We start from the raw sequence: 19,936 nt of genomic DNA on the forward strand, positions 1-19,936 counted from the left end.
CTTTGCTGCTTTGCATGTGTCAGTTTATATTAATCTGTCATGCTGTTTCCTTCCGATTTCTTCCCTGTATTACAGACTCTAATTCTTGAAGTAAAATCTCCTTTTATGACATTATTTCTGGTGTCTCCCTGTATGTCCTTAATAACTGACACACCATTCACCAGTCTAGCATCTGTACGATTGCACCTGCGGTCAGACATCTCAGTTTGATTAATCTCACACCAACAGAGGGCTGACCCTAAATTAAAATCCTGCACAACAAACAACAAAAAGTCCTTCTCCACCGTACCCCTCAATGAGGCTGCTTCAGTAAAGAGAAACTGATGGGGATTAGGAGTGTAACATTGTGTTACAACCATATAAACCCAAATTCTGGTGCTAAAAATGAATTCCTGATGTGAGCATGTGGTCAGAGGTATCCTGGGCCTTAGTTCTGAATTACGCATTGGGAGATTGCTGCAGAAGTCAGCTCCAGTGTGCTTACAGGCTTCCTTGGGGTATCTGTTTGGCTGATGTGAAAACAGGATGCTGGACTACATTAGCCTCATTCATCCCAACACAGGTGCAGGACTCATCTGGTGTTCTTTTGATGCCCCTCCCCATAGTCGTCATTATTTTGCTCCAGGCTCTGATTGAACTAGAAGCTTGGGTAAAACAAAGTAGGCCCTGAGAGTCTAATAGTGATAGAAGCGGCAGAGTTGAGAATTTCATCTTAACTGAGAGCTCCCATTTTTGCTTGCTTGGCCCACCTGCCATATCCAGCAGCACAGGTGATAATGGATGGGGTCCAAAAGGGACACAAAATGCACAAAATGAAGAAATGGCACCTAGTGGTCAGCAGCAGAAGAAGCAGCTTAATGCAGAGCCAAACAGCAATAGGAGAAGGGGAGAGAAAATGGCTCTCTCCTCCCTTTAAAGGACCAGGGTGGTAAAGGTATGGATATTTACAATAGGTGGCCATGTGTCCAAGTAAAATACATCCAAGACCAAGTTACTGGGTCAGATACACAAAAACAAGACACGACATGTTCACACCTGATGAAAACCCATTACCTCAGCACAAAGGAGGAAGAATGGTGGGCAGATTAGGATGGTCCAATATTAGAGATGTCAGATCATCTTCATGCGTCAGCGATGTGTGATGTCTTTTATTGAAAGATTTAATACTCTTGTTGGTTTTTGAAATTCATTGTGTAAGCCTATTTCATAGAATCATAGAATGTTAAGAGTTGGAAGGGACCCAAAGGTCATCTAGTCCAAATCCCCTAAGGCAGTCAGAACATGTGGCCCTCCGACCTCTGCTTAAAAACCTTCAGTGAAGGAGAGTCCACAACCTCCTGAGGGAGACCTTTCCACTGTCTAACAGCTCTTAACAAAAACCGAAATGACCTCGTTAATGTTCCCAGACAGACTGCTCTCAGGAGAGAGCTCAGCCTCCACAAAGCACAGATCAAAGGAACAAGCATGGATCATGTGGGCAGTGCACCCAGTTGATAAGAACGCTCCTGGAGTGTTGACTTCTGACATTCCAGAACCACAACATTGCTCCATCCTCCATGTGACAGCCCTTCAGATATTTAATGATAGCTATCATATCTCCTCTCAGACTCCTCTTTCCCAGGCTAGACACCTCCTTCAACCGTTCCTCATAAGGCTTGACTTCTAGACCCTTGATCACCCTGGTGGACCTCCTCTTGCAATTAAGTGAATTGATATGCTATCACTCCTCTGTTGGAGGTAGGAAAATAGCATGTAGGAAAAGTTCTGCTCTCATCTCCAGCTTGTGGGCTTTTCTTTGTGTCACCTGGTTGACCATTGTGAGAACAGGTTGCTGGACTTTGTGGGCCTTTGGCCTGATCCAACATCAAGGCTCTTCTGATGTCAATCAGGTTCTGCCAACATCACCTTTACCCTTGGAGATTTGGGACAGCCTATTGAGTAAACATGTTTTCTCCTGCTCTGCACCTGCTCCTATCAAGTTTCAAGGGAGATCTTTCTTCCCTTAACAATAATCACAATCACAGTGATCTATTTTTATTCTTTCCTTAGAATGAGTAGCCCCCATACCAGCCGTTGAATATTGCCTTTGGGACCAATGAGGTAAATATCATAATTAAGAGCAGCAGGAAGTTTTTTATTCAACTGTGCCTGAAAGGTTAGATGTATAAAATATATATTGTGCCAAAAAATCCTGGGGGCCAGATATAGAGCAGGTGAAGTCAGAAGGTACATCTGTGTGATGCTGCCTTCTAGATCAGAAATTTTGACTGACCGGCTTTCCAGGAAGGGGACATCCTCAGCTTTGCCTGGAACAGGGAGCAGAGATTGCACCCTCTCACCTTCTTGGTGCAAAATAGATGCTCCACCACTGTACCATCACCCTATAGCTCTGAGACCAGAACTGGACACCTCCCTCTATTTGTCAATTCACTGCAATCTCTGATTTGCAAGAATTTGGGGCTTATTAAGACGAGCAGCTAATGTTTGGTGGAACAGCTATAAGGAAAGTGTAGCAGATAGACCCAGAATGATAACACTCCTCCTGTTGCTGCCTCTAGCAACCAACGGGGGGCAGCTGAGGGGAAAATGCCCACTGAATCCAATCAAGGAGCAAATTTTGGCTTCAAATTTTTACCAGCTAGCAGACTACCTCATTAGTGGAGTCACAGCTCCAAGATACTTTAATATACAATATCCTTTCACCTTTTCCAGCACCCCTGTCAGCAGACTTGACTCGTAAGTTTGATTTATTTCTGCTTCCTACCTACTCTCCATTTCCCATGATACACTTGTTTTCTGTCACTCTTTCGCATTTTCATTTTATTTCATTAATTTTTTCAAATAATTCTTTGTGTCTGTTCAGTTGGAAGGAAGCCATGTTTCAAAGCAATTTATAATGAATTTTAAGTAATTAGTAGTAGTTTTGACATGTACTGCTCTCCAAAGCATGACTTGTTTTCTAAAGGGTTGGAAGTGTTGTGGGTTGTTTTTGAGTTGCAGGTTTTCTGTAGTAACTGAAATGTAAGCACAATTCTTTTCTCCATGCACAACAAATTCTGTGCTACTGCAAATTGTAAATGTCTGCTGTGCTTAGTCACTTGCAATGCAGCCTGGGGGTCAATTTGGCTCAAGGGAGTTTTGGTAAGTCATCAGAAATGAGGCTGATTTGTGTTCTGGTCTTTCCTCCACCCTCCTCCCTTGCAAAAAAATACCCCGACAGGCCAACCGTAGAAGTAAAACGATTAAAAACTTCTAACAGGGGTAAAATAATTTAAAAGTCTAATAAAAACAGCTATAAAAACGGCTGTAAAAGGCCATAAAAGGCTATAAAAGGTTTATAATCCGGAGGGTTCACAAAGGAGAAGTTGTTACAGCCACCATCTTGGATCTTCCAACACCTGACCAGCCTGCAAAAAAAAAATAAAATAAAATAAAATAAAATACTGCTGACACAGGTGCAGGTAGACCTCTGTCTCACTTTGCTCTACTTCCTCGACTCTTTTCCTAGTTGCTTTGATTAATACAAAATAATAATAATGTGACTTTCATTTCACTGATTAACTTTGCGGCACACTTATTTCACAGCTTTGTGGATCGGAAGAACTCACACATTATTTCCTTCTCCCTTGCTGTTCGGGATATTAATCATAACCCTAGTCTCTTACCCAACATCTCCCTGGGCTACAGCATCTATGATACCTATTCTAAGGGAAGACTGACTTCTGACTCCATGACAGACCTGCTTGCTGGTGGGAAAATCAATATTCCAAACTACAGCTGTGGGAAACAGAAAAGGCTGCTAGCTGTTCTTGAAAAGAGTGAATTTGACATCTCCACACACATTGCAAGCATATTGGGCATCTACAAGATCCCACAGGTAATCAATGGGTCCAAGTGAAACACACCTGGCAATATTAGCCACCTGGTTGTTGTTGTTGGCATCTGTCTGTCTTGAAAGACGATGGCGTGAGCCTCTGGGACGAAGTCAAACCACTGTGTTAGCACTATCAAAGTGATGTCCACAGTGCACAAGCCTAGGCAGTCGGTACGGAGGTCCTGGGCTGCCCAGATGACAAGACCTCCCTCTCAGCCTCACTGCTGTGGTCCAAAGGAAAGCAGAGCAATACATTTGGCATAAGCTTGGCTGCAGGAGTTGCTGGAAGGAGGCCAACAAAGCACCACTCAGCTGACTTAGGATTTGTGCAGGGTTTACTCTTTAGCCTTTTCTTATCCCAGATGTTGGAGGGTATGAAGGGTGATGGAACTCCCTTGCAGTTGAGGACAGGCCCCTTTCCTCCTTTCTTTCTAGGGCCTACTCAACATTTTTCTTTCAGCAGACATTTTAATTAAATTTAGGTACAGTGCTTTACCTTCTTGATTTTTTTTTAAAAAAACTTTCTTAACTGTATAGAGAATTTTGCCATAAATCGGTATAAGAATTGCTTAATATTTTTAAAAACAATATTGTCCCGTCCCCCCAGTTCATTTTATTGGTTTCTGGTTTCTTTAGACATACATTCATCATATCACATTGTAGCAACTTGATTTTGCGGTAATTAAACATATATTTTAAAAATCTAATAAAAGAAAAAAAATCACTAAAATACATACTTGTTTATTTGATTCATTTGTAATCCATTTGTATTTGACTTCCTTCCCCTTCTTCCTTGGGTCCTCAGTTTTACTTAATTGACTGCCCCTCCTAATACAGCCATTTATCCAGTCAACTAGTTCCTTTTTTGTTTTGTTTTTATTATTATTTTGTTTTTGTTTTTCCTTACAGGAGTTATTCTAAACCGGTCAAAAATTTTAATTCTCCATAATAGTCTTTCAAATATTGTTTGAATATATTCCAATCATTTTTAAATTTTTGTATTGTTTGATCTCTTATCTGACCTGTCAGCCTGTCCAATTCCGCATCTTCTAGATTAAAAGTTTCTATTAACTGGGGGGAAAGATTGAGGTAGTCTTCCTGTTTTGTTATCTACACTTCTCTGTGTTCTATCATGTTTGAGAGAAACAACTCAATTCAAATCTCTTTTTCTTTTTATTTCAGTTTCTTCTGAATTGCATTCTGTTGAATGAAAAACCCTCTCATAAATGCTTTCCCTGTCTCCAAAACAATCTTAATATCAGTTCCCTTGTTAAATTATATTTGAAAAATTCTTCTAAAGCTTTATTGGCTTTTTGAATTGTTCCTTCATCATTGAAAAATGCTTCATTTATCCTCCATCTTCTCTGCCCTCTTTCTTTCCCCTTCATTAATAGGGACACTGAATTGTGATCTGATAGGGACTTTGGAGCAATTCAATTTTTTTCATGCAAAATGTTAATTCATTTGAGGTCCACATTCCATCTGGCCTGCTGGCAGTACTGGTTTGGCTTGGAGTGGTACATGAATTCCGTTACCCTTGGGTGTTTGAACTTCCAAGCGTCCTCTTCCTCCTCCCCTGTTCTCTTTTGATTCCCAAATGCTTCCTGTAACTTCTAGCAAATCTTTCCGCTTTCTCCACCACCTTAAGCCTTTGGTCAGAAATTTATAATTCTGCCTTTTTTAAAGCAACCTCTCTGGGACTTGTCTCAGAATAATTATATTTTTCTTGTCTATGCGGAGCCTTTTTTGTAGTTTGTTTGGAGGACCCAATCTCTTAGAGCTACAGAATTTAGACATACCAAACAATCATCTGGCCACTTGTTTGCCTTTGCTATGTTGGAGGTGACTCTGATAGCTTTATCAATCATACTATGCTATGTCCTCTTCCTGAAGCTCCAACCACTGTGCAATTTCTTTTATCAGACTCTCAGTAATGTTCTCATTCTGCTCTTCCTCTATCCCTCTAAAATGTAGAGTCATCTGCCTTTGTTGGAGTTTCAGAATAGCTTTTGAATCTAGGGTTGCTTCCTGAACCTCTCTCAATTCTCCATCTTCTTCTTTAAATTTATCTTGAAACTTCTTCCTCCCAAATTAGTAACTGGAATGCAAGCCCCTCCACATTACCTCCACAGAAATAAAGTACAACATACACTCTCAGAGTCCTTTTAAGTCCACCTTAGGTTGCTCATGTCAACCTTTAGTCCTCTTCAACCTCTTGGATGGTCTAATCCAAATAGCCATCATCTTATTTTCCCCCTTTCGCCACTCCTCTCTCAGTCACTACTTTTCCACTCAGTTCTTTGCCCTTCACTTCAAACCTCTCTTACAGTTTGTTGTCTTCTTGCCAAACTGTTTTCCTCTTCGTTTTCCTCTCCCACACTTTTGCTCTCACAGTCCTCCCTTTGGCATCTTGTCTTCTGTTGTCTGCTTTTTCCTTGCCAATTGTTTCCAGCCCTTCTGGCTCTCCCTGTTTTCCCTAATGTGGGTCAAGCTGAGCCTGCTTTGATATGTTGAATCACTTTCTTGCTTCACCTTTTCTTTCCTCCCCCTGTGGACATTGTTTCGGTTGTATTCTGTTGTATTGTCTCTAGTACGGCCGCTGTCTTATACACTTTCACTTTAACTGTTCCTCCAGGGTTTTTTTTCCCCCCTGTCTTTCACTTTTGACATGTTCTTTAACCTCAGCTTTCATTTCCTTTCATTTATCCTCTATCTATAGTCCAGGCAGAGTACGTTTTACCAAGTAATAGAGGGCTTCCTTTTTACCCCCTTTCTTGATGCCAAATATATTTGTTCAGTTGTAGTTTCTTTTGTAAGGTTCCCTTTTTCGCTCTATTACAGTATGGGGATATGGAAATTTACCGCTTAAAATAATATTGTTTTATTTCCAAGAAAACATTGAGGTTTCCACTGAATCTATCATATTTCACATAGAAGTATCCAGTCTTAATCCTGAAACAAAAGCCATCAATCTCTTTCTCTTTTTTTACCAGCTCAGTTATGGCTTTGTTCTTTCTGATAAATTCCAGTCCCCTTTTGTCTACCAAATGGCCCCAAACCAAGAAACTCAGTACCAGGGGATGGTCCAACTACTCCTGCATTTCAGGTGGACATGGGTGGGCCTCTTTGCTCCCAACAATGACAATGGAGAAAGGTTCCTGAGTACCTTGACACCTCTAATGAATAAAAGGGAAATTTGTTTTGCCTTCACACAAAGAGTACAACGAGAAACTTGGCTATGGATACCCCATGAACCACCTGCCCTGTGGAGACAAGTCAATGTATTTGTTTACTTTGCAGACTCTCAAAATGGACTTTACATAATCATAGAGGTACAGTCCTTACTTGAAAGGATACAAACTGGGGGGAAAGTCTGGATAACCACAGTTCTTCAGAACAAAATTTTGTTACGTGATATTGACTGCCTTAAGTATACCCATGGCTCTTTGTCCTTTGTAATGAAGACCAAAAAAAGTATGAAAAAGGACTACTATGAGCCAATGTCCTTGACTAGTCAACGGTATTCAGAAGAAGCATTTGATTGTTCTTATTCCAAGCATGCCTTGTCTGTGAGGGGTATGACCAAATGCAGAGAGAAGGATAATGTGAAGATGCTGCCCCAGGAAGAAATTGAAAGAATCCTGTCCCAAGACAGCTATGTGAATTACTTGAGTATCCAAACTGTGGCTCAAGCTTTAAATGTTGCATATTCATCCAGGTCAAAGAGGATGTTGATTGTGGGTGGAGGCAGCTTGGATCTTCAAAAGCTACAGCCATGGCAGGTAAGTCCTTTTCCTCTTGCAAACTGAAATTTGTTGTCGTCCCACCCCACCTCTGGGATCACCAAGATATGGTCATCGGAAATAGTCTTGCACCAAGTCAGACCACTGACTGGCCATTGACATTGTTTTCACCTGCTGGTAGAAATCTATCAGAGTTTCTCCTATCTAGGTTCACAAGGGAAGGGAATTCTACATGAGTTAGAGGTGGAGCACAACAGAATTGGCCCATCACTATACGGGAGGTCAAGCTCACAGATTCAGTGCTATATTTCTGCAGACAGCAGTATCATCCAGTAATTTGCAGGAAACAATTCACAGACTGACTTCAAAGTCAGCAAAATATAGAGAAAGATGTGGAGCTCATCGGATCAATGCTCTGATTCAACACTTCTTAGCACCCACCTACACTGTATCATTTGGGAATCCACAAAAGGTCTAAACATGTAGAATCTAAATCTAATATAAATATTGGGGATGACTTTTTACAAAATGTAATAAACACACTAGGACTAGACATTGCCACATTAGACTATCATTAGTCAGGAATACTCTTGCAAGCATTTATCTTCCAATTAAAACCCCAAAATGCTGAAGAAGATTGAGGGTGTCTAATAATCTAGCATGGTTAGATGATTTCAGGTGAGAGATACAGTGGTTCTTATTTAGAGAAGATTAGGATGCAGAGGGAACATGAAACCATGTTTATAATTCAGCCTGCTTACTCATTGCTGGATTTTCCTCTGTCATTCTAGCTTCATCATTTCTTGAAAGAAGTCCAGTTCTACTCTAATACCTCAGCTGATGGACAGTACTTGGATGAGAATGGGGCACTGGCCGTTGACTTCGATATTGAGAATTGGGTGCTGTTTCCTAATAACTCTCATGATAGAATGAAAATTGGGAGAATAGAGAGACTAAAGTCCTCAAATCTGAAGTTCACCATTAACCCAGAAGCAATTGTATGGCCCAAGTTATTCAAGAATGTAGGAAAGCTTGGATCTGTCATTTTATTAACTATGATATCTGCTATGCTCTAATAACATTTTGAATAGTACATATGAGGCTTTGTCTGCAATCTTGTGGATACTTTCTTGAAGCTAAGTTCCACTTTTAATGGACCCTGCTCTTGAGTAAACATGTATAAAATTTCAAAGTAAATAAGAGAAATTCCAAACCAGAGCAGAACACATTTCCCCAACTTGGTGACCTCCAAATATTGTGGACTACATCTCCCATGCACGCCAGCCAGCATTGTGCAAAGATATCTGGGGGACACCAGGTTGGGTAAGGCTAGAGTATAGTAAGGTATTCCACATTTGTTTCAGCATAGAGACATGGCACACAAGCAAACTGGGCACTAAATTCTGCACTGGGTGCAGACTTTGGAAGCAACACCAGTGTCTCCATTGGCAGATGTGATGACAACAGAGGGAGGATTTTTATTGCTGTTCATATGATGGTTTATGCCATGCTCCAGTTTGTTGTTAACTGTCAGATATCAATGTCAAGGCGGTGGGGGTGGGGAAGTAGAAGCACCGAAAATGTTTCCCTGCCTCGCACCTCTGCGAAAAACAAACAAAAATGTAACTGCCCCAAAATAGGGCCTGGGGTTGCTTGAGGTTATCGGAAGCAAATATCTCCTCTCCGGGATCCTTCCAAAATTCTATTATCTGTGTCCAAAGGCATAAATGCGCCTATCACTTTCTCCTTAATGCTCAGTTTTCTCTTCATGCCTAGATGGTGCCTCGTTCAAGATGCACAGAAAGCTGTCTCCCTGGATATTCCAGAAAAGTTCAGGAAGGGAAGCCGCCCTGCTGCTATGATTGTTCTCCCTGCTCAGAAGGGACCATCTCCACTCAGGAAGGTAGGAGAGGAACTCAGAGAAAATGGCCTTTGATGGGAGGATGGGGCAAATATTTGAGTCGGTCCAACCAAGATGTTAGTAATGGCCAGCTCTTTTTTTCAGCTGGAACTCGTCAGTACTCTGTTCCGTCATCTGTCAGTTGGGCACCATTGCCATTCTAAGAGAACACTGGAGGCATTCATTTATGTTTTTAAAAATTTTAAATTCATTTTCCATAAAGTTGTACACAATAAACATAGCCATTTAAAAAACAAAAAAAACAAAAAGAGGTTCTTCCGAATCTTCAGACCTGCTTGCCTACCTCCATGGATTCCATTTCTAAAGGTTTTATTCCTGCATCTTTTACCGTTATCCATCTTTTATATAACCACGGTAACTAAAGTTCATTTTCCTTTTAAGTGCCAAGTGAGGATTCCCAGGTAAGATCCTCCCTCTATTGTGTGGGCAGGTAATCCCTCCCCTACCTGGCCTGGTCTCCTTGGCAACACTTCCCCCAGGTGGGATTGGACAACTGACTGAGGTAGGCGGAGACCTCCAGGTATCCCACCTGAGGGAAGGCAAAGCCAAGCCTATGCTGTTGGAGCCGCTCCAGATCTAGGGGCTGCACGCGTCCACGCAAAGGGCGCCCCCCGTTTTACGCAGGGAGCGGTCATTCCTGCCAATGATTTTAACTGTCTACAGTTATCTTTCAGCTGTATTAAAAGGTTATTCCAGTCTTTTAAAAATACTTGGTCTTCCTGGTTTCTGATCTTTTCCGTCAGTCTTGCCATTTCTGCATATTCCATCAGCTTGGGCTGCCATCTTCTCTGGTTGGTCCTTCTTCTCCTTTCCATATCTGGGCAAGTAGCATCCTTGCTGCTATCGTTGCATACATAAATGATATTTTATTTTCCTTTGGTAGTTCCTAACCTGTTATAACTTCCAAAAAAAGCCTCTGGTTTTTTAACAAAAGTTTTCTTAAACATTTTCTTTAACTCATTGCATTTCATTTCCCATAAAGCTTTTACCACCCCACAGGACAAACCACATACGATAAAAAGTACCCTCTTTCCTTTTACATTTCTAGCACAGATTCGAGCTGGTTCTATACATTTTTGCAGGTTTAATGGGTGTCAAATACCAATGGTACATCATTTTCATGTAATTTTCTTTCAACAAACAGCAAGCTGTAAACTTTGAATCCTCTTTCCATAACTTTTCTTAGGATGAAAACTGTATGTTATAACCAAAATCCCTTGCCCAGTGAATCATTACTGGTTTAACTTCTTCATCTTTAGTAAACCATTCTAAGAGTAATTTGTACATTTTTGAAAGTAATTTCACATTATTTTCCAACAGATATTTTTCAAACCTTGACATCTCTGTATCAAAACCCCTTTTTGAAGACATCATTTAATTGATGATACTGTAACCAATCTGTTAATAGCTCTCTAATGTCTTCAAACTTTTACAGTTTTAATTGATCTGCTACTTAGCAATTCTTTATAAATTGCCCAATCACCTCTCATATTAATTTTTTAACCAATATGGCTTCTAGCGGGGAGAGCCACCAGGGTATCCTCCACTCTAGTAAATTTTTATATCTCTCCCAAACCTTGCAGATTGATTTTCTTATCAAGTAGTTCAGGAATCCCATATGTACTTTGGTTTTAAATATGCATGTCACCCGTACCTGTTATAATGACCTTCTAAGTCTAATATATCAGTATTTTTAACAGTATCCATTCCCGAAACCAGCATAGGAAGGACGCTTCATAGCATAACTTTGAGTCTGGCAAGGAGAAACTACCTCTTTCTTTGGAGTCTACCAACAGTTTATATTTTATCCTTGGTTTTGCCCCCTGCCAGATAAATTTAGATATCACTTTTTGTCATTCCTTAAAGTGCCTTGCACCACCGATCATGGGTAATGATTGAAGCAAAAATAACATTCTTGGTCCTGCCATGGGGTCAGTCAGCACTAGGGCTAGAGAGACCACCTGACTATTTCTGAGAGGTCCCAGAAGTTCAGGAATGGAGGCAGTGCCACACAATAATACTCCTCCGAGTTCCTCGGAGGAATCATAGAATTTTAATGCAATACGTGATTTTACAAATTATAATTCTAGCTTAACACATTTGCTTCTCAATATTTCAATATTACAAGAAGGGCCTTTATAGTGAGTCAAACTATTGATCCATTTAAACCATGGTTGTTTAATCCAGGGGTCCAGACTTTTTTCTGGTCTTTGCACTAGATCTTAATCTCCCAGGTGAAAAAAGCAGGTGGGTGCTGCAACAGTGGTGTCAACAAATTTGAGGTGTGTGTCTGATGTTAGGATACTGAAGGGTGTTTTCCTCTCTGCAGATGCTGATGATTGCACCAAATGTCCAGAAGATCAGCATCCAAATGAGGACCAAGATCAATGTATCCCCAAAATATTTACCTTCCTGTCCTATGAAGAATGTTTGGGTAGCCTCCTGGCTTCCCTTGCCCTCCTCTTATCCTTAACCACAGGCTTTGTCTTAGGAATCTTCATCAAATACAAGGAAACACCAATAGTCAAAGCCAACAACAGGGACCTCTCCTACATCCTCCTCATGTCTCTACTGCTCTCCTTTTTGTCCTCCTTCCTCTTCATTGGGAGGCCAAGGAAAGTGACCTGCCTTCTCCGACAAACAGCCTTCTGCATCATCTTTTCCGTTGCTGTCTCTTCTGTCTTGGCAAAAACCATCACTGTGGTCCTGGCCTTCCTGGCCACTAAGCCAGGGAACAAGGTGAGGAGATGGCTGGGGAAGAGTTTGGCCCACTCCATTGTCTTTTCCTGCTCCAGTGTCCAACTTCTCATCTGCACCATCTGGCTGGAGATCTCTCCTCCATTCCCAGACTTTGACCTCAGCTCTCAGCTTGGAGAGATCATTGTCCAATGCAACGAAGGTTCTACTGCCATGTTTTACAGTTCTCTTGGCTACATGGGCTTCCTGGCTGCCATCTGCTTCACAGTGGCTTTCTTAGCAAGGAATCTGCCTGGGGCCTTCAATGAGGCCAAGCTGATCACCTTCAGCATGCTGGTCTTCTGCAGTGTTTGGGTGTCCTTTGTGCCCACTTACCTGAGCACAAAGGGAAAATTCATGGTAGCTGTGCAGATCTTCTCTATCTTGGCCTCAAGTGCTGGGCTTCTGGGCTGCATCTTTGTTCCCAAATGCCACATTATTATACTGAGGCCTGATTTGAACACAAAGGAGCACCTGACAACAAAAAACTAAACAAAACAAAAAACTAAACATGACATTTGATCCTTAGCTCTATGATAAAATTGTACAGCTAGAAGTCCCAGCCAGAATTTCAACTAGATTTCAACTACTCCTTACCCATAGCAGGAGTTCAAAATATGCTTAAGAAGTTGCAAACTGAATTGCTAAAGTACAAAATGAACTTAGCTATATTAGAAGAAAAATGATAATAAACTGGCTACATAAGGGATATCAGTAAAGATCTTAAAGGAATCTGATACTACTACTACTACTACTACTACTACTACCACCACCACCACCACCACCACCACTACAATTACAACTATTTTATTTATTTCTCCAGCGACTCTGGGCATCTTACAGCACATATTGAGACTTAATAAAGATCAAACATTAAACTTCCTGATAGAGTTGCTTCTGGTGTCTTCTAAAAGTTAATTAGTTCTTTATCTCCTTGACATCTGAGGGGGGAGGGTGTTCCACAGGGAGGGTGCAACAACCAAGAAAGCCATCTACCTTCTTCTCTGTAACTCTTGCTTCTTGCAATGAGGGACCCAGCAGAAGGCTCTCCAAGGAGGACTTCAGTGTCCAGGTGTTGTGTTGGGGGGGGGGAGACACTCCTTCAGGTATACAGGGCTAAGGCTGTCAAAGGCTTTCAAGGTCAGCACCAAAACTTTGAATCGTGCTCAGAAATGTACTGGGAGCCAGTGAAGACCCTTTGGGACCAATGGTACATTGTCTTGGTGGCCACTCCCAGGCACCAGTCTAGCTGCCGCATTGTGGATTAGTTGTAGTCACTGAATCTCCTTCAAGGGTAACTCCATGTAAAGCACATTGTAGTAGTCCAAGCGGGAAATCACCAGGGCCTGCACCACTCTGGGGAAATAGTCTGCAGGAAGGTAGGATCTCAGCCAGTATCTAAAAAAAATTATACACATTTACAAAAAGTTTATGAGAAGAGAGATGGTTTGGGCAAATGACTCTTGATGAGAATCAAAAATGCAAGGCTAGAAGAAACTAAGAACATGGAAGGATATGACTGAAGTTTTGGTTTTGGACTGGACATGGACATTGTTTTTAGATGGTCAGAAAGGAGATGAGTGGTCTCAGGAAAATTAAAGTTGTCAGACTCAGACATAAAGAGAACTTGGGTAAAGTTTTGTGTCAGCTACAGAATATCGGTATGCATGTGATAATGGCCTCATGTAGGCATTTTCTCGTTTCTATGCCAAATATTTAATATCACATATGATGCTTTATAAAGGCAATTTGAAAGTATAGAAACTGTTTTGAAGAAGAAGAAGAAGAAGAGTAGAGAAATCAGTGTAGAGAAATCGAAGGGGGTTAGGAGTGTAATTTTATGTGACTACAATATAAATACATATTCTGGTGCTAAAAATTACTTCCGGGTTAGCGCCATCGGCAATGGCGGAGTTCCTCTGACCCAGAGGAACCCGCTCCGTGAAAATCGGGTCTTGCCGCCGCGGCGAAGGCGGAGACCCTTTAAAAATCCCAGGCGGAGGAAGCCTGGGAACGTGGGATTCAGCTGACACCAGGAGCACCTCCTCTACTCACAGGGAAACCCTTTTTCAGGGATCCGAAGCGACGTGGGGTGAGCGGCGCGGTGTTTTGAATCGACCGCTACTTTTATGGAGTGAAGCCGCACAGCCGTTGCCGGAGAGCGCTGACTTTTTCCTGTGGACAATTGGACTCTAAACAAGTACCCGTGAGTAGAACGAAAAATTTGAAGCGGGAAGGTTCTAAACAGGAAGTCCGCCTTCCGCTTTTGTAAATAGACTGAAGCAAAAATTTTGCAAGCTAAAGTCTGGAAAGTCGTATATAAAGGTCTAACTTTCCTTCAGTTATAACCACCAAAACCCCCCTTGGAAGCAGGAGAAAAGGGGGGGAATTTTGACTGTTCAAGCCTGCAGGAGAGAGAGTAAAGAAAGATAAATTTCCACCGTCTCAAACCTGGGAACGGGGTGTCAGAGACAGAAATTTTGGGGGAAGTTCATTGACTGTGAATGGAACGTCTTTGACAGATAGCTAAAAAAGAGAAACAAATTGATTCCAATGTTGCCTTTTGCATTCAAAAGAAACAAAATATTTGAAAAATGAAAGTAATTTTCCTTTGTTGGATCTGCTTTTAAAAGATGGATACAAATAGAAATTGTCTCCTCTAGAGGGAGCTTGTTAAATTGTTGCTGGAGTCGATCTGGGGATTTCACAGCTGTGGAAGATTAGGATCGTGGGACCAGACTCTGACCCTGAATAAAAATGTGTTTAGAAGAAGTTTTGGTGCTTGCTTTTTGCAAGACAAGCGCTTTGCTGGAGCAGATGCATGAGAAGATGGATTTGATGACTGTTGCAGTCAAAAACGTTGGACAAACGGTGAATACTCATATAGAAATCATCCAGGAACCAACCCAGGAACTTGTTTTGACAGGGCAAGTGCAAGTGCAGAAGATAATGGAGGAGGTTGCTGTCGAACCTCAAGTAACACAAATGGAGAGACCTGAGGCCCTGCAGGAGCATAAGCCGCTGTTCTTGAAGATTGAATCTGGAGCGGGCCAGGGGGGGTCTGGAGTTGTGGCGGCTCTTAATTTTGGAGGGACTTTGAAACATGCCTTTAAATACTTTCTGGACTACACTGCTGACTGTGGGGAATGGGACTGTGGGGAATGGGCTGATCTGCTGAGGGGAGATGGAGATATTTTTGGGCTGGAGTCTCCCCGAGACCTACTCCTCAATGAGAAAGGAAAGAAATTAAGAAAGAGATCAACAAAAGACAAGGTAAAGTGCAGGTATAAACAAGAAGAAGATCTGCAGAAGGGACATGGAAAAGACTTAAGAGCCTCGGACACAAGATTACCAGGTTGATGGACTAGATGGAATGGACAGTAAGGACTGACATAACCCGAGACCAGGAAGAAGAGACGTTGGATGAAGATTGGAAGAAAGTTTTTAAAAATTTATTTTGGGAATTAGTGTAAAATTAATGAGTATTAGGAAAAATGTTGGAATGAAACTATTTGGCTTTAGTAGAAATGATATAAGGAGTTATGTATAAATAAGTATTAAGTTTTAAGTTTTAAGGTACTTTATGGTAAGATTAGATTAAAACAAATTAAGGTAAATTGAACGACAGAATATAGTGAAAGATGGAAAGGATTTGCTGAGTTAATTAATAGGATAGATTGTTAAGATAAATTACCCAACAAAAAGTGAGAAAGATGGAAAGAATTTGCTGAAACAATTAACTAAACTAGAACACAAAAAGGGAGGTGTGAGGAGGTCGATGAAACAAGCAAATGAAAGATAAAGATATGGAATATTGGGTGTGTGGTGGGGTTTTTTGCTGTATTGTTGTATTGGTTTTTTTATGTTCTTTTTTCTTTTTTTATGTATTGTAATGTATGTCTTGTTAATTTTTTTGTTGTTTTCTTTTCTTCTTTTTTCTGTAATTTTTAAACTTCTAATAAATATCATTTAAAAAAAACAAAAAAGGCCAATTGTTTAAAGCATATTTTTAAAGCTTTGTGTATAGATTTTGACATTAGTATAACTTTTAAAAGTCACTTGTAATAAGATGAAGAAGGTTTTAAAATTGGATTGTTAAGTATATACGGTTTTATGGACGTGCATAAACAAGTATATTATAATGGAACCAAGAGGGGGAGTGGAGGGAAGTTGACCAAAATTCATGGTTTAATTTGGCTATGATTTAATTTTTTGTACTGTATTGTTATTTTTGGAAAATCAATAAATTGTTATAAAAAGGGGGGGGGGATTACATTCCTGGTGTGAGCATGTTCTTAGAGAAATCCTGGGCATTAGTTGTGAATTGGGAGATTGCTGCAGAAGTCAGCTCCAGTGTGTTTACAGGCTTCCTTGGGGTATCTGTTTGGCTGATGTGAGAACAGGATGGTGGACTACATTAGCCTCATTCATCCCAACACAGGTGCAGGGCTCATCTGATGTTCTTATGATGCCCCTCCCCATAGTCATCATTATTTTGCTCCAGGCTCTGGTTGAGCTAGAAGCTTGGGTAAAACAAAGTAGGCCCTGAGAATTTAATAAGTGATAGAAGGGGCAGAGTTGAGAATTTCATCTTAACTGAGAGCTCCCATTATTGCTGGCTTGGCCCATCTGCCACATCCAGAGAGAAAATGGCTCTCTTCTCCCCTTAAAGAACCAGGATGGTAAGGGTATGAATATTTACAATAGGTGGTCATTTTTCCAAGGAATGTGAAATGGATCCAATTCCAAGTTACTGGGTCAGATATACAAAAATACATGGCATGTTCACACCTGATGAAAACCCTTTCAGCAAAAGGAGGAAGAATGGTGGACAGATTAGGATGGTCAAACATTGGAGATGTTGGATGCTCCTACTGCGGCAGTGATGTGTGACGCCTTTTATTGAGAGATTTAGTATTTTTGTTGGTTTTTGAAATTCATTCAAAATTCAGTCTATTTCATAGAATCTTAGAGTTGGAAGGGACCCTTAGTCCAACTCCTTGCAATGCAGGAATATCAGCTAAGGCAGTCAGAACATGTGGCCCTCAGACCTCTGTTGAAAACCTTCAGCAAAGGAGAGCCCACAACCTCCTGAGGGAGACCTTTCCACTGTCAAACAGTTCTTACTGTCAGAAAGTTTTTCCGTCTGTCTAGTGGGAATCTCCTTTCCTGCAACGTGAAGCCATTGGTTCAACTCCTACCTTTCAGGAGAAAACAAGCTTGCTTCCTCTTCCATGTGACAGCCCTTCAGATATTTGAAGATGGCTATCATATCTCCCCTCAGTCTCCTCTTTCCCAGGCTAGACATACGCAGCTCCGTCAACCGTTCCTCATAAGGCTTGACTTATCATATTGATCATCATATTGGACCTCCTCTTGCAATTAAGTTGATATACTATTGCTCCTCTGTTGGAAGTAGGAAAATAGCATGTAGGAGAAGTTCTGCTCTTATCTCTGGTTTGTGGGCTTCCCTTAGGGTCACCTGGTTGGCCATTGTGAGAACAGGATGCTGGACTTTGGCCTGATTCAACCTCAGGGCTCTTCTGATGTCAGTCATGTTCTGCCCAACTCACCTTTACCCTTGATGATCCGTGGCACCCCATTGAGTAAACATGTTTTCTCCTGCTCTGCACCTGCTCCTATCAAGTTTCAGGGGAGATCTTTCTTCCCTTTACAATCATCAGAATCACAGTGATCTATTTTTATTCTTTCCTGAGTCCAAGTAGCCCCTCCCCTTGAATATTGTATTTGGGACTAATAAGGTAAATATCATAATTTTGTGGCACAAAATCCTGGGGGCCAAGTCACAGACCAGGTGAAGTGGGAAGGTACAGTTGTGTGATGCTGCCTTTTAGATCAGTAATTTTGACTGACTGGCTTTCCAGGAAGGGTACATCCTCAGCCCTGCCTGGAACAGGGAGCAGAGATTGCACCCTCTCACCTTCTTGGTGCTAAATAGATGCTCCACCTCTGAACCATCACCCTTCAGCTCTGAGCCCAGAGCTGGACACCTCCCTGTTTTTGTCAATTCATTGCAATCTCTGATTTGCAAGAATTTAGGGCTTATTATGAACAGCAGCTAGTGTTTGGTGGAACAGCTACAAGGAAAGCGTAGCAGGTAGATCCAGAATGATAACACTTCTTCTGTTCCTGCCTCTTGCAACCAATGGGATGCAGCAGAGGACAAAATGCCCACTGAATCCAATCAAGGAACAAGTTTTGGCTGCAAATTTTTACCAGCTAGCAGATCACCTCATTAGTGGAGTCGCATCTCCAAGGTACTTTAATATTCAATATCCTTTCACCTTTTCCAGCACCCCTGTCAGCAGACTTGAGACGTAAGTAATGATGCATTGATATATTTCTGCTTCCTACCCAATCTCCATTACCCATGATACACTTGTTTTATGATACTTCTGAAATTTTTCATTTCTAGAGTCCTATATGTCTGTTCAGTTGGGGAACAGGCATGTTTCAAAGCGTTTTATAATGTATTTTATAATGTCGCACTTTGCTCTACCTCTTAGCCTCTTTTCTTAGTTACTTTGATTAATACAAAAAATAATGTGACATTCATTTTCACCAAATTGAAGATGACTGTATGACACGCTTTGTTTTGCAGCTGGGTGGATAAGAGAAACTCACACATTATTTCCTTCTCCCTTGCTGTTCGGGATATTAATCATAACCCCAGCATCTTACCCAACATCACCCTCGGCTACAGCATCTATGATACCTATTCTAAGGGAAGACTGACATCTGACTCCATGACAGACCTGCTTGCTGGTGGGAAAATCAACATTCCAAACTACCACTGTGGGAAACAGAAAAGGCTGCTAGCTGTTCTTGAAAAGAGTGAACTTGACATCTCCACACACATTGCAAGCATGTTGGGCATCTACAAGATCCCACAGGTAATCTATTGGCCCAAGTGAAACACACCTGGCAACATTTGCCACATGGTTGTTGTTTTTGTTGTTGTTGGCATCTGTCTGTCTTGAAAGACAATGGAGTGTGTCTCTGGGATGAAGTCAAACCACTGTGTTAGCAGTATGAATGTGACCTCCACGGTGCACAAGCTTAGGCAGTGAGTACGGAGGTCCAGGGCTGCCCAGATGACAAGACCTCCCTCTCAGCCTCACTGCTGTGGTCCAAAGGAAAGCAGAGCAATACAGTTGGCACAAGCTTGGCTGCAGGTGTTGCTGGAAGGAGGCAAACAAAGCACCAGTCAGCTGACTTAGGATTTGTGTTGGGTTTACTCTTTAGCCTTTTCTTATCCCAGATGTTGGAGGGTATGAAGGGAACTGCCTTGCAGTTGAGGACAGACAGGACCCTTTCCTACTGTCTTTCTATGGCCTACTCAAAACTTGAATTTTCTTTCAGCAGACATTTTAATTTAAGTTTGATTATTGTGCTTGAAATATACTCGGAGTCCTGTAGTGATTTCATGCTCTTTATTGCAGCTTGTAGAACAGTGATTGAATTGCCCCCCAAACCTCAGGCTTCTATATACATTATTTACACAATGAGTCCGGTCTGATTGGCTGATTCTGCTTCCCTCCTGGAGCCTGATTGGTCTTTTCCTGCAATACAATAAGTTATTGCATTCTAGGATCCTACCTGCCTATTGTTCTAGGATCCAAGCTTAGTACATAACAGTGC

The 19,936-nt window shown here is 41.4% G+C and overlaps 1 protein-coding gene across 1 annotated transcript; it reads left to right on the top strand.

The window, feature by feature from the left end:
- The first annotated feature begins 3,730 nt into the window (after positions 1-3,730).
- LOC114591199 (vomeronasal type-2 receptor 26-like) lies at positions 3,731-12,766 on the top strand. Its single transcript, XM_077923692.1, has 5 exons — positions 3,731-3,877; positions 6,868-7,656; positions 8,409-8,516; positions 9,394-9,520; positions 11,868-12,766. The coding sequence occupies exons 1-5, from the start codon at positions 3,731-3,733 to the stop codon at positions 12,764-12,766; spliced, it is 2,070 nt and encodes a 689-aa protein (XP_077779818.1).
- Positions 12,767-19,936: the final 7,170 nt, after the last annotated feature.

This window comes from Podarcis muralis, chromosome 2 (assembly GCF_964188315.1).
Source record: "Podarcis muralis chromosome 2, rPodMur119.hap1.1, whole genome shotgun sequence".
In the NCBI taxonomy this organism is placed as follows: domain Eukaryota; kingdom Metazoa; phylum Chordata; class Lepidosauria; order Squamata; family Lacertidae; genus Podarcis; species Podarcis muralis.

Excerpts from the sequence above, each read along its gene's own strand:
- LOC114591199 (XM_077923692.1), top strand. The coding sequence starts at position 3,731 with ATGACAGACCTGCTTGCTGGTGGGAAAATCAATATTCCAAACTACAGC. Across the intron at positions 7,657-8,408 it reads AAAAGCTACAGCCATGGCAG|CTTCATCATTTCTTGAAAGA; the intron begins GTAAGTCCTTTT and ends CTGTCATTCTAG. Across the intron at positions 8,517-9,393 it reads ACTTCGATATTGAGAATTGG|ATGGTGCCTCGTTCAAGATG; the intron begins GTGCTGTTTCCT and ends CTTCATGCCTAG.